Source organism: Jaculus jaculus, chromosome 19, assembly GCF_020740685.1.
Source record: "Jaculus jaculus isolate mJacJac1 chromosome 19, mJacJac1.mat.Y.cur, whole genome shotgun sequence".
Taxonomy (NCBI): domain Eukaryota; kingdom Metazoa; phylum Chordata; class Mammalia; order Rodentia; family Dipodidae; genus Jaculus; species Jaculus jaculus.
Window position 1 is genome coordinate 45,973,895 of NC_059120.1, and position 14,105 is coordinate 45,987,999.

The 14,105-nt window shown below is 41.8% G+C and overlaps 1 protein-coding gene across 1 annotated transcript in view; it reads right to left on the bottom strand.

The window, feature by feature from the left end:
• Ntng1 (netrin G1) overlaps positions 1–14,105 on the bottom strand; it is a 380,197-nt gene that overhangs the window by 167,998 nt on the left and 198,094 nt on the right. The window contains exon 3 of the mRNA XM_045137990.1: positions 3,154–3,794. Coding sequence (XP_044993925.1) covers positions 3,154–3,794 — 641 coding nt within the window. The remainder of the gene's footprint in view (positions 1–3,153; positions 3,795–14,105) is intronic.

Below are 14,105 nucleotides of genomic sequence, written 5' to 3' on the forward strand. Positions count from 1 at the left end.
ATTATTCACTAGAGAAAATCACCCTGATTTACTGAAGCAGGACAACCGTAAGTCAGAATTAGCCCATAAGGACTGTTGGGCTTATTGAACAACGTAACTGCCGTGGAGTTGCTGATATTGTAATAGCCATGTTTCCTCATTTTCCTCCATTATCTTAATAAATACTCCAATGATAAGGAGTAATGGGAGCAAGATAAACATGTAGCAAAAGGGAAACATTTTTATAAGATTTAGTTTTGTCATCAGTAAAAGAAGTACCTGATATATAACATGTTAAAAGGAACATAAATGCTCCATTAGTGTAATGATATCCAAGGTACTGTTTGTATGCAAAACAACCCTTGTCATTATAAAAATTACATACCCACAAAGAAATAAAGAACTGTCATTGATAATTAATTGTAATAAATATCTCTATTTTTGTTTCATAGTTTAATATTTCAAGGTAGAAAAATTATTTAAAAAAAAACTTTTATTAACAACTTCCATGATTATAAAAAACACCCCATGGTAATACCCTCCCTCCCCCTACTTTCCCCTTTGAAACTCCATTCTCCATCATATCCCCTCCCCCTCTGAATCAGTCTCTCTTTTATTTTGATGTCATGATCTTTTCTTCTTCATTTTGTGTTAACTAGTTTAGAGATAGTTACAACTGGTCTCTATTCCACTTTCTAAAAATAACCTATCAATTCCCACATTTTGTTAGGGTGGGTTTGGAAGTGACAAGTAGGAAAACATCATTATCAGATACAGGCGTGTAGAGATGTGGAAGTTGTGATAGTTTCCTGGGATGGAGGGGGCAAAGCCCAGGAAATAAATGTATCATGTATTTCAGAAAGTTTAAAACTTTCTTTCCGATATCAATTAAATATTCCATTTTTCTGCAGGTGATTTGTTGTATAAGAGAAACTTGACTGAGGTGATTAATTCTTCTGAAATGTTCAAGGGTAAAATAATCACAGCAGCACCTAGGCTGAAAGGTTGCATGAACCACTCTTGCCCAGCCTTCTCTGTAGTGGCTCCATCATGAAGATTTCTTTATATAACTGAAAAGCTGGAGACATGCCGGAGCCATCAGGCTTTGCTTCTTTAGTCCCTCCCCTCATACTAAAAATATTCCAGCCATCTGGTACTCAGTGCAGTACATGCCAGCATCAGTTTGCCCTGAGGAATCGGGACAGAGTATGGAGGTGACAGAGTGGCTCCATATAGAAGGGGCTCACCTCTACCAGACCTTTCTCTTTTGCCCAGCTGCTTCCCACCAGCTTGTGGTTGACTGGTGAGCAGGCAAAGACAGTTGAGGTGAAACCCAGAGACAGCAACTCTAAGGGGTGGGGCTCTTGCAAATCCCTCAGAGCCACTGGAATGCAGCTGGAGGTCATTGCTATGATGAGGGACAGAAGGAAAGTGAGAAATCTAGGAGGACCTGTCACCTTTAGGATATGATTGGTCTGATTCCACTGGAGCATGAATAAAAGTGCCCTTGGCTTAAAAGTGTACATTAAACTTTTCCTTTGAGCAACAGAAATGAATGATGAATAAGAAAACTAATTTCAGACAAAACAATGGTTATTTCTCAACCTCAAAACTTCTGAAGGTTGTCTTCCTGGCAGGTGCAAAAGAGTGTGAGGGAAAGTGGTTTGGAGCATTTTGGGCTTAGAGTAAACATTTCTCAAACTTCCAGAAAGCTGTCCTATAAGAATAGACTAGCATAACATAACATAAATCTCAGTTTGATTTTTTACTTTATTCTTTAAGAGAAAATGAATATTTGCTATTTGATGCTAGTATGCTATTGTTAATAATAGTGTCAAATATTTGCATATATGCAAAGAATAAATAGCATACTATAACTTAATAATCTTAATTTTGTTACAAGCAGTAAGCTCATGTTTGAGGCAACACATCATGGCACCCTGATAATATTATTAATATTATGTGAACCTGTCTCTAAACCCTGGTGCCCCCAAGGTCACTATGCACACCAATGTATCAGTGCAAAAATCGCTCAGAAATTAAAGCAAATAGTTTGCTTTAAAGATATCATTATCATGTGTAAGCAAAACCTTTGTTAAAACACTGGAGCTAAAGATTCTTTAGTCTTCCCCAAGGCACAAGAAGCTGGACAGGACAGCAGTCACTAGCTTCTCCAAGTCTCATAGCTAACAATGTGAAACCATTCTGTAGTCAAGGTCACAACTCCTTCTGTGTGCCCACTGTGGGCCTTCCCTTAGAGTTTTGACCCCTCCTCCCTTCTAGTGCTCATGCCTCCAGTGAGGTAGTTTTGGGGAAAGATCATTTACTTGCTTAATTCCATATTCCAGATGTGCCACTTACACCCTCATATATTTTGACATGTTAAGGGTTATCATTGACTTGCTTATCTTTTTTTCCACCTCATTTGCTATAAGTCCACCCATTCTCTCATGCTTCTATTCCAACCTGTTGGCTACTTTGATAATATGCCATGCTTAAAAAGCTTGTTGAAAACCTATGATGGTAATGCTGGTTCTCATTGTCAAAGTCTTTCATTTAAACAACTTCAAAATTCTTGATAACTCATTTGTGGTTTTGGTATGTTAGCAAAACCAAATATCCCTATTACTGTTCATGTTATAACTCGAGTCTATCTGCCATTGAGCTACAAAATGAAAAGTGCCCCACTCAAATCCACATTTTTCACATGGCATAGTGCTTGACTACACTGGTTTCCAAAGCCTTAAAAATGTTAAGGTTGCCCTTCTTTAACAAATGCAATTCTTCTTAGATGCTTCCGCGGTAACAATGAGTTCTAACAGATGGTTGTGCCATGTTGTGATTCTCTCACGCACTGGAAATTTCAAGATGTATTTTATTACTTTTATGCCCCATACAGGGCAATAGGTTTAATTGCATTAGTGACTAGTGACATTACATCTCCTCACTCAGAGAGCTGATTTGATTCAAAAAATATATATATATTTGCTTAAATTCTAAAGAATCCTAGACAGCTAGTCTCAGATGCCTTCAGAACCTACTCCCATACTAGTGTTGCAGAGAAATAATTTACAATACAAATTGAAGGACGTCACTTCATAGCTATGAGACTACACACTGGCATTTTGTTTGGACATCCCCATCCCCATCCGAGATGGACAGAAATTCTCTTACCTTCCTCGCACCTTTATGTCTGAGATCGCATAAAAGTAGCGTGCCAGGTGTAGCTCATCTACAAATATTTCCCCAACGGCTGGCCTCAATAATCTTATCCTCAAGTCTGTGACCGTAAAGAAATCTCTGAGTTTCTTAGTTGTGTCCAGCTGTCCGTAGAGGGAAGCCATGTTTCGTAGCCGAGGACCAGCAAAAAATGCAAACCTGTCTTTGATTTCGAAGTGAATGATTTTACTGTTCGTAGTGTAGCCTGTGGAGTACTCTTCTGTGCAAATGATTTCTAGGACTGTGTGCTGGGACAAATCCTTCACGGATTTCGGGTCCATGTGGAAAGCGTCTAGGCAGTCTGTGGCATAGTACTGGTAGGGTTGCCATGTTCGTCCGTAATCGAGAGATTTCTCCAGGATCATCTGGTCTGGACGCCCCGATTCGAAGGTAATCACTATGTTGTCTGTGAGCTCAATGGTTTTGCTCCACGACAGGGTGATGTTCACCTGGAGAGGTTTGGGGTACTCCTTCCAAGTAGCAGACTGCCAAAACGTAGAGGGATGTCTTCCTTCAAAATCGAACATCAGCTCAGGAGGGTGAGCCAGTTCAGGGGTACTTGCATCACACTCATTATTGCACATGTAGGGGTTACCCTGTGGGAGAAGAACAACACAGGGTTCATCAACACACTGGTTGGACACAAGTCTTGCCATGTTGTTGTCAGCTAACAAACTAGGAAAGAAAAGCATACACAAAAAAAACCCTCAATATATATATATATATATATATATATATATATATATATATGCATTTGACCTGAGTTCTCCTCTATAATAGCTTTTGAAAAAAGTAACATAGTGATTTTCTTACCTTTTTTTCTTCTATGGGCTTTAAACTATTGAAAACAGTTTATTTATCCCCTATGTGCTAGACCCCATACCATGGTCACAGAGGCACAAAGACACAAAACACTTGTCCAACAGTTCACTACCTCCACTTCCTCTTTGTAAACGGCTACAGATATGCAAGGGAGGCAAATGAATTCTTTCCTCCCTCAAGGACATCCCATAAAAACATAGTTCCTTAAAAAATCACTCTTGAAGTAGAAAACTAGAGTTAGCCCTGAGCCCTGGACACAAGTGTCCTGTCGAGGAAAGACTTCTCTCATACCACATCCAGCTTCCCATTCATCACACATGATGGGATCCTTGTCTCTCACAAAGTCTTGTTTTAAAACGTTTGCTTTATTCACCACAAATCATTAAAATGTGGCAAAGTGCAAGCTCTGGGCTTGGTCTAAACATCTGGCTTCCTAATAGCTGGAGATAAGATGATGGCTCGGGAAAGTCTTGGGGTTGAGGGTGTGTTGCAAGTAATTACAACCAGAAAGAAAACCACTGTTGGTCCTCCAACCCCAGAATCCTTGTGTGGTTGGTTCCAGGTCACCCGAGGATACCAAAATTTGCCTTAGGTATAATGGAATAGCGGGGAGCGTGGTTGGTGAACGCCTTTAATCTCAGCTCTCAGAAGGCAGAGGTAGGAGGATTGCTGTGAGTTCAAGGCCACCCAGAACTACAAAGTGTGTTCCAGGCCAGCCTGGGAAAAAAAAAAAAAATGGCATAGTATTTGCATATAACCTACATATATCCTCTACTTACTTGACATCATCTAAGATGATTTATATGCAAATGCTATGTAAATAGTAGCTATATTGCATTTCCCAGAGAATATAGACACAGAAAAAAACGCGTGCTCGTGCGGTGCAGATGCTGCAGAGCACACAAAGGAGCTGGAAGAGGGAGGGCAGGAGAGAGGCTGAAGTCGCGTCACTGGTGGGAGTCGGCTGTAGGCTGTGCCTGCATCCCACCTAGCCAAATAAACTCAACCTAGGGACCCGGGAAGCAGATCCAATGCCAAATGCTTCCCTCTGCATCTTCAGCCCGTGGAAGGTTGACTCTGTCGACGTGGAGCCTGTGGATGGGGTGGGCCAGCTCTCCTCCCTCTAGAAGGCATCGCACGCCAAACCAGAGACATTTGCGTCTGGAACTGTGAGGCAGCCCATAGGCATCTCTCTGCGGATGTTAGTTATTATTGCTTTCCTGACAAATGCGACTTCCCTTCCAACCCACTTAAACAAGAAGCTGGAAATAACCCTCCTGGTCACATCACAAGTGACAGAGTTGCTTGGGCTACACTACGTGGCTGCTCTCAGCTCAACTTCCATCACACGGGCCTATGCACAAGGGCTCCCAGGTTTTTGTCAAATTTATCTTTAAAAACACATATGGTGTCATTCAGAGTCAACTATTCGGGTGTAATAATTACTCCTTGCGTTCAGGGAAGGTAGTTCAAGACCCCTGTAGCCCCCGCCAACCAGGGAAAAGGTGAGACCCCATGTATCACTAAATAGATATTTTCCCTATATATACGTAACCTTAAAAATTAATTTATAATTAGATACAGTATGAGATTAGGGAGAGTGACACCCCAGTGAAATAGAACAACTGTAATCATATATTGTCATGAGCATAGCATGGATGCCATCACTCTCACATATTTTGATATATTTATCCTTCTTGCGATGACGTGAGATGACCTTGAGCCTACATGCTGAGATGAAGTGAATGAATGATGTAGGTGTTCCGTGTCCGGCTGCTTAAGCAGGACTACCTCCACAGCGGGGACCCCCGCTCTGCGAGGGGAGACTGCTGCCCGTGACTAGAGGGGTAGGGACGACAGTATGAGTACGTGACAGAAAGGACAGCCTCACACCCTCACATCACAGGACTCATCATGCCCCTCAGAATGGTGTATCTGTAAAACTTATGAAGTGTTTATTTCTAGAATTTAACCATTTTCGACCGCAGCTGACCACAGGTAACTGAAACTGTGCAAAGACCTAAAAAAATGGCTAAAAAGGAGGAACTACTGAATCTCACTTATTCTGTTACAAGGACTGATGAGTCTGTGTGGGGGAAGGGTCGACCCTCTCCCCTTGTCCTCGGTCTTTCTCAGGATTACAATTAGCTTTGTTTCCTTCCTTTCCATAAACTGTTAGTTGTTTTTTTTTTTTTTTTTTTTTTTTCCTGAGGTAGGGTCTCACTATAGCCCAGGCTGACCTGGAATTCACTATGGAGTCTCACGGTGGCCTCGAACTCACGGCGATCGTCCTACCTCTGCCTCCCGAGTGCTGGGATTAAAGGCGTGCGCCACCAAGCCTAGCTAGAGGTTTTTGGTTCTTTTTTAATCATACTTGTTGGATACATGAGATGGGTCTCAAATAGTAAACTTACACTTTAGATACGGGCTCTCAGTTACCTGCTGACTCTGATGAAATACAAGACAAACATTGGAGAATTGCTTTGAACTCCCCAGAGGTAACTTGCTCCTACTCAGCCAGTGCTGCCGGCCTCCCTTTCCCATTAGAGCAACTGTATCCTACAGCTGGCAACAGGTTTGGGAGACTCAGGTATAATTGAGATGAGCTAGGAGAAAGGAGAGAAGGTATATTATTGGAGGAACAGAACTGTTTTAAAAATATGCTGAAAAAAAAATCAGTGATAATGGAAATGTTGCTGTACTTCTCTCTCAAATTTCAATTCCCTATTCCTTATCCCAGTGTCTGTGGAACTATTTATAGGTATCCCCTTCAAAATGAGATGTTAGGGCGGGGTAGGTGGAGGGTTCTGTTCCAGGTGGAATAAATCACCAAATTTATTATTATTTAAACTCTCTTAAGCCTACCAGAGAGCCAAGTGCAGAGCTGTGCAAACTGGCAAGGGCTTTTTATGGAAGGCTATAAATATTGTGGAATCTGTCAGGATTTATACATTCTAAATATATGCAAATGCACATTTTACTGGAAGGGGTCAGATTTATAGGCATCATACCTTCATTTGAAATTTACTTTAAAAATATGGTCACTCCCAAATCCGTCAGCAAGCTCTGACCTGCACAGTCACTGACTTGGATGCCACCATCACCACCTGTCTGACAAGAGCAATGGCACCCGAGATCAGGACCTTGGGAACAAGGGGAATTGGCCCTATGAGACACATGGAAGTGAGTATCAAACATTTGTGTTATTTCTGGTGAAACTCAGCATTTGTCTGCTTTCACCCTGAGTGCACAGAGCTTCTCCAATGGGGACAGGGTGCTGAAACTGGAAGAGGAGGAAGCATGCCTCTGACGCATCAATACTCCCAAACCTGTTGCAGAAAACGTGCTTGAAGAAATCTATCTGAAATTGATCTAAAATTTACCATTTAATAAAAGGTACTGACAATACACCTGCTTTACATATACCTTGTCATCCCTTCCTCACAGAAGAGGAAATCACTAAAGAGGAGTGTTAAGACATTTGCCCCAGGCTGCATATGAAGCAGTGCAGAATCCTTCCTAACTCAGACCTGGACGGTCCCCACCTGTCAATGGAGTTTCCTATATTTTAACCCTGTCTCAGAGACATCGTTGAAATGGTTGAAGATGTGTAAGATCAAGTGAAATGGGGAGAGACAGCCTCAGATTTCATTTTAGCCCACATTAGGTATATCTGAGATCCCTTGAAAGCAAGAATCACGCTTCCCTTCATTAAGATGCACCTACATTCACCTACTTCTCTGACCACGAAGCTCCCCTTGCTAATTTCCTAATCTCTATATTCTATACAGCTAGGGCCCTGGAGGGTAGCCTTTGGGATTCTAGACTTTCTATAATTCCCAGAATTATAAACGTGTAGGAGAGAGAAGGCGCCTCACAGCCCAGCTTTAGTCCGTTAATGATGACATGGTGCAGGAAGCCCGGGGCCTCTGCTCCGGTCACACAACGAGGTGCCCATGCCCTCAGGAGCAGCAGAACAGGCAGCCCTCTGGGTGAGAGGGGCACAGCGTCTGGTTTCCATAGCTTCAGGCAGACTAATGGTGAGAGAAGGGCTTCATGCATTCAATAGCTAATATTGATCCCCTGCTGTGTTAATATATTTTGAGGTGCTTATCTTGGCTCCTAAGATACGGCGGCATATGAACCTAAGTCTTTGCTTCCATCCCAGGTGGAGAAGCACACTAAAAGGAAATGGATAATTCTGTCTAACATGTTGTGATAAGTGTTATGGAAAAAAGAAAATAAAGGCAGTTAAAGGGGAAAATGGCACTGGTTGGGGGGCTGCTGATTGTAATTTTACATTGGGAGGTCAGAGAAGGTCTGCCTGAGAACATGCCATTTGAGCAGATTAAGAATGGTTTGTAGCGGACACAGGCAGTCAGCAGACCAGAGTGGCAGTTTTGTCCTTCCTCTGACGCTGCTCTTAGGGATATTTTCAGCAGCCTAACAATTTTTGCAATCAATAGATAAACAAGTCATTTGTAATGAGAAACTACACCAAACGACTTGTAGGTACAAAAAGAAAGAAAATCAATTGGACCATAGTCCTTATTTCATAGCATCCTATTCTTTGGGGGATTAATCATTTGAATACTACTAACATCATTGACCGAGTGGCAATGACATCTTGAGGAAATTAGCAAAGGGTGAAATAAAAGGTGATGATAGGGGTCAGATTCCATTCTTTTCCTGAATTTTCATTTTAGAGATAAAGACAAAGAAAGAAAAGGAAGAAAGCTAGAGAGATTGAAAATGTTGCCATTCCCAAAAGAGAGCTAGAGGAATGATTGTATGCTAAAATATTTAGTGTAAAATGTTTCACATGGGTGGGATCTAGGTACTGTTGCTAGAGAGAATTATCAGTCTGAAAGCAATTCTTGTTAAAGGGATTAGGTTAATTAAATTTCCGACTACTTCAACTCTACCCTAATCTTTTTTAATAACATCAACAATGAAACGTATATAAGAAAAAGCAACTTTTGCCTGCTTATGAAATCAAAGAACACTTCTTGCTACTAAATCTCAGGTTTAGACACCAATAAGTAAGTAATTATTCTGTGGCCAGCAGGCAGCCTTAACTAGATCTTAATTTAAACTATGCAAGCAAAGGATCCTTTAATCTATGGGCAAAGCAGAAAATGTTTATGATTATGCACACAGTATTTACACCACTAAGAGTTGCCTAAATAATTAAACAGATATTGCTGCTAAATATTTTTATAACAATTAGAATATTGTGCTGTTTAATTTCATTTAAAAATGTTAATATTTTACCTCAGGGAGAATTGAAATTACTTATTAATTAGCAATTTGTTGCCAAAGTGGAATTGTTGTTCTTCTTTGGTAATATGCTTGCAGAATTAGAGGAATAAATACAACTTGAGACATGTTTTCATTGCCTCAGTGGGAGAGAGAAGCTTTCCTTCCAGCAAGTGATTGTGTAAAAGAACATCCTACATTTAGTTAGATCCTTCAGAATTAAGAAGAAATGCTAGGTGGTCAATAGTCCTGTAAAACTTGAGGTCTGTCAGTTTGACCTCATCCTTCCAAGACTGACTTATTAGAAAGATACTAGGAATCACTGTGGGGAGCACAGGAGTTCTGGGAGATGTGCTACTATCAATGACTATAAGTTACGTGCCAAGAAAACTGCACTAGCAGCTAACACTCAGACCCATCCTGGAAAAAAATCACAGAGCTGGAGTTGCTTGAAGCATGAGGGTCTGGCTAAGCTTTGCTGCTTTTATTGATCGGTGACAAATGACACACAGTGGCAAGAAACAACATTCCGGAATGGCATGTCCACCCTGGGCTTGCTGTAATTCAGGAATCAACACCCTCATGAATTTGCTAACTCAAGGCCTTTAAAGGATGTAGACACTGGTTAAACAAAAAACAAACAAGCAAACAAACAAAAAGAACATAGACAGGACTATGAGCCTGTGACATGCTTTAACAGCTCGTCTGTGACATCCCTGTGGGAAAAACGCCTTCTTTCCTTCTTTCGTTCTATCCTGCTGGGCAACCCATCAAGACCACAGTTTCTGGGAGGCCAGTGACAGATGCCGTTATAACAGAGCTCAAACTGTGGTGAGTGGATTACATTCCCAGACCCATCTTGGAGTCTGTCCATCCTTCCTTGTTCAATGCTTTTTTATGGAGGTTCCTGCTTGACGAAAACATGCAGGCTCTAGCTTTATGACCTCTCTGAAGCACCCAGATTACCCTTCACATGGGAGCTGATGTCACTGGCTGGGCTGAGTGCTTCAGGTCTGGTAGATTTGTTACTGGCAATGGGAGAAACAGAAGGAACCAGGAAGGAAGTGAAATCCAAGATGGTGGGAACCTTTCCCCAAAGCTTCTGAAAGATAAATGTCATTTCCACCAGTAATGGCAACACTGGAAGTCCCGATGAGCATGGCCATAAAGACAAACTTATCCTCACACACAAAAGGCAGCATGTTTCCAATTGCCTTCTGGCCCTCAGGTTATGAAGTATGTGCAATGCTCTCTACAAACTGTAGGATCATCTCAGTTGGTAACACAGCTACTAATTTGTAAATTGAGTCTCAATATAGAGTGAATAATAGAGTCTTAATGTTATGGGACTTTGGGACTGTCTCAACATTAGCTATTTGTGGTAGTCTAAATGCGTGTCCTCCAGTAGACTCAGGAGTTAATTAGAGCTTTTGATCTCCAGATGCCTGGCTAGAGGAGGTGTCATTGTGGGTAGATCCTAGGGTCCAGCCCTGAGGTGTGTTTGGAGGCTGATTTGATTTCCAGCCTAACTAAGGTACGCAGAGTGCTGGAGCTCTGCCTGGCGTTCCTGGAGCGTGTTTGCTTGTGATGTTTCTCTCTGCATGGACCTGTGAAAGGGGCCAGCTTCTTCGGCCATCATGGAACTTGCCCTGGATCTGTAAGCTTCAAATAAATTCCATTCCTCTAATAAACTGTATTGGTTTGGAGTTTCATCCCAGCAACGTGAAGCTGACACCGCCAAAACCACAGTGACAAAAAAGTATCTATGTACTTGTAAGAACATAAGTTTCAAATTTTAGTTTGTAAAATAGCACCCTATGAGTAGAAGAGACCAGTTCTGTTTTGTGAGGACTTTTTTATTTTTTTTACTTTTTGAATTAGTTTTACTCTGTATTCTAGACAGATCTAGATTTTACAATCCTGCTTCAACCTAGAAAACCCTAGAATTATGGCTGAATACCTCAGCCCCAGCTTTGTTTTCATACTGTTACAGTTAAAAAGCGATTGCTCCATTTTCTGAGGGAACTCTTTGTTCATGACAAACTTTCTTCTCCAGTGACAGACACATAACTAAGGCTTGACTGAAGTTACATCTTGTTTCAATTTGCTCCCTGACAAGACTAACATCTTGTGGATTTTATTTTATTTTATTTTTTACTCCAAAATAAAGATAGATAAGCTCAACCTTTCAGCAGTGAAAATCCAGGAAGCTGTAGCCCAGATTACTGACCCTAATAGATGCCTGCACGTGTCCCTACGGAGGATAATGATTAGGACTTTCCAACTGGGCAAGGCTGTGGAGGTCAAAGAGACAAATGCATCCTCCAGTAGCAACCCACAACTGGGTTTCTGCAGAGCAGACTAAATCATTACATGAACAGCAGAAGAAACAAATGTGTACAGCGCCAAGCAAAATGGACAAAGAATGTCTACAGAAAGACACTGTACTAAAATGTTACTACATTAAAGAATATGACTTTTAAAAGTTACCCAGTATCCACACAAGCCATAAGCACAAAGTGGCACATGCACTTGGAGTTCCTTCGCAGTGGCTAGAGGCCCTGGTGTGCCCATTCTGTCTCTTTCTCTTACAAATGAATAAATAAAATAAAATATTTTTAAAAAGGAACACACAAATGTTTGATGCGCTGTTTTGTTTTATACATGGATGCAAACTAGGTCACAACAAAGATGTAAAATGATAATAACTCAAAATCAAAGGTGGCTGTGAACATTCAACTTAAAGTGACTTGAGGGAAAGTAAGGGTGGCATAGCAACCTAGATTTAGGAGTGTTCTGAGTCCCAAGAGCACTGTGAGAAGTGGCTTGAGCTGAAAGCTCTTATTTCATGTTACCCTTTCTTCTCTAATGTGAGAATCCAGTGTGAAAGCATTTCCTGGAAGGCCACGGATTTTGACACAATGTGGAAATTCCAAGAGCGTCCTCTCTGGAAGTGGTCACTAACACATAAGAGGACTTCCCTACTGAGCCCCTTCCTTGGATTGATGAATATGTCCAGAGCCTCTACTGCCTAACAGCGTGTACCCACACACTCCTTATGTCTTGCAAGTTCTTCTCTTCCAAATTCATTTAGTGCTTATGGGAAACTAACACAACAACAACAAATGTTAAAAACATTACGAAGAACGTAGAAATACAAGAACATGGCAAAAGCAGGTGGAGATGACTGAGGCAGGAATCGCATGCTTCTCAAATGGGCTCGTTATGTTTCCAGCGAGTATTGAGTGTCCTCGTGGTCAATGGGGGTACTGACCTCATACTGCAGCTTCTATTGGTGTGTCCTTCTTCTCCATGTGCATGACTGAGTGTAACTTTATATGAAACAGGTGCTTTGTGGAGTCAAATAAAAATATATTCTGTACTCTTTGGGAAAAAATATGAAATCACTACATGCATGTGTAGTTTTAAGGTTTATGTCAAAATCCACTGGACGACAGATGCCAGAGGAGGATTCTGGGAGGCTCAACAACCACATGTCTCTGTCCATCACCTTTCTGCATGTGGTAACTCACCCAAACCACCCTGGAGTTGATGAACAAACTAGTCATCTTTTCAGAACCGACCCTGTGACGGTCCCAGTGGTGGCTCCAGGGAGACACATGGCGTGCCCAAGACAGCTTACACTTTCCACTGCCTTTGTCACAGAACTTCTAATTCTTTGGTTCTGAAGATAGACACTTAAAAAAAAAATCAATCAGAAACTGTGTATGGACATATCTGTTAGAACCATCATTTCCCTCGTCCCTACCTGTATTCCAGCAAGGACCCTCCTCTGTGGGATTGCTGGCATTCCCCCTAAAGTTGCAAATTATGAGCTGTGAGAGCATCAGTCAGTCATTGTTAAGGGAGGCGGGCAATGCCTCTGCACATGACCTTCCACTCTTTGGCTCTTACAACCTTTCTTCCACAAAATTCCCTGAGCCATCGTGAGCGGGAAATTAGTGTTTTTAGGCCAACACTCTTCATCCAGACATTTGAGAAACACCCACTTAGTGGGAGCATCTTTACTTTGGTGTCTTTCTCAAAGCAGCCTGTTTTCATCCCCACATTCCGGGAAGGCTTTCGTGAACCCTAAGGGCTTTTTTTTTTTTTTTTTTTTGATCTATGCATCTGTCCTTTGCCTACTCATTCATTTAGTAAATGACTATTGGATGTCTGTATGAGTGTGTGGTGTACTGAGAATCACGAGATGAGTCATTACCTACACTAAGTCATTGTCTTCACGAAGCTTGTCATTAGGTAAAGGCAGTCCCTGAAAACAGATAATTATACAACTGTACATGAAAAGGCTGTGAAGGGAAAGAACACAGTTCCATGAAGATAAGGGTGGAAGGGAAGCTCTTGGGGGGGGGCAGAGGTCTTTTAGGAAGTACCATTCAAATTGAAAAGTGAAAGTGACGAAGGACGGAGATCTTACCCTAAGTGTGATGGGATGGATGCCTGACTGGGCTGCAAGGGGAGGCCTGCGTGGCTGGCTTTGTGTTCCCAAACTCCTCTCTGTCTTGTATGTTGGTGACAAACCAGAAGGTTAAGCAGCAGCAGTTGAGCACTTGGTGGGAGACTTTCTGGAGCTGTGGAGCGGGACGTGTTGGACGTGATCTAGGCAGGAGAAGCGCCAAAGGACAGATGTGGAAGGCACCAGAGCACGCGCTAAAGGGAGGCTCCACGGGGTGTTGGACATTTGCTTAATATTTATGACAGGACCGGGCTGAGGATGGCCTTCAGTGGCTCCGCACCGGGCTAGGAGTTCTGTCAAGATGAAATAGAACTTAAGCTTGAAAAACAAGCGGTAATACCAAATCTTC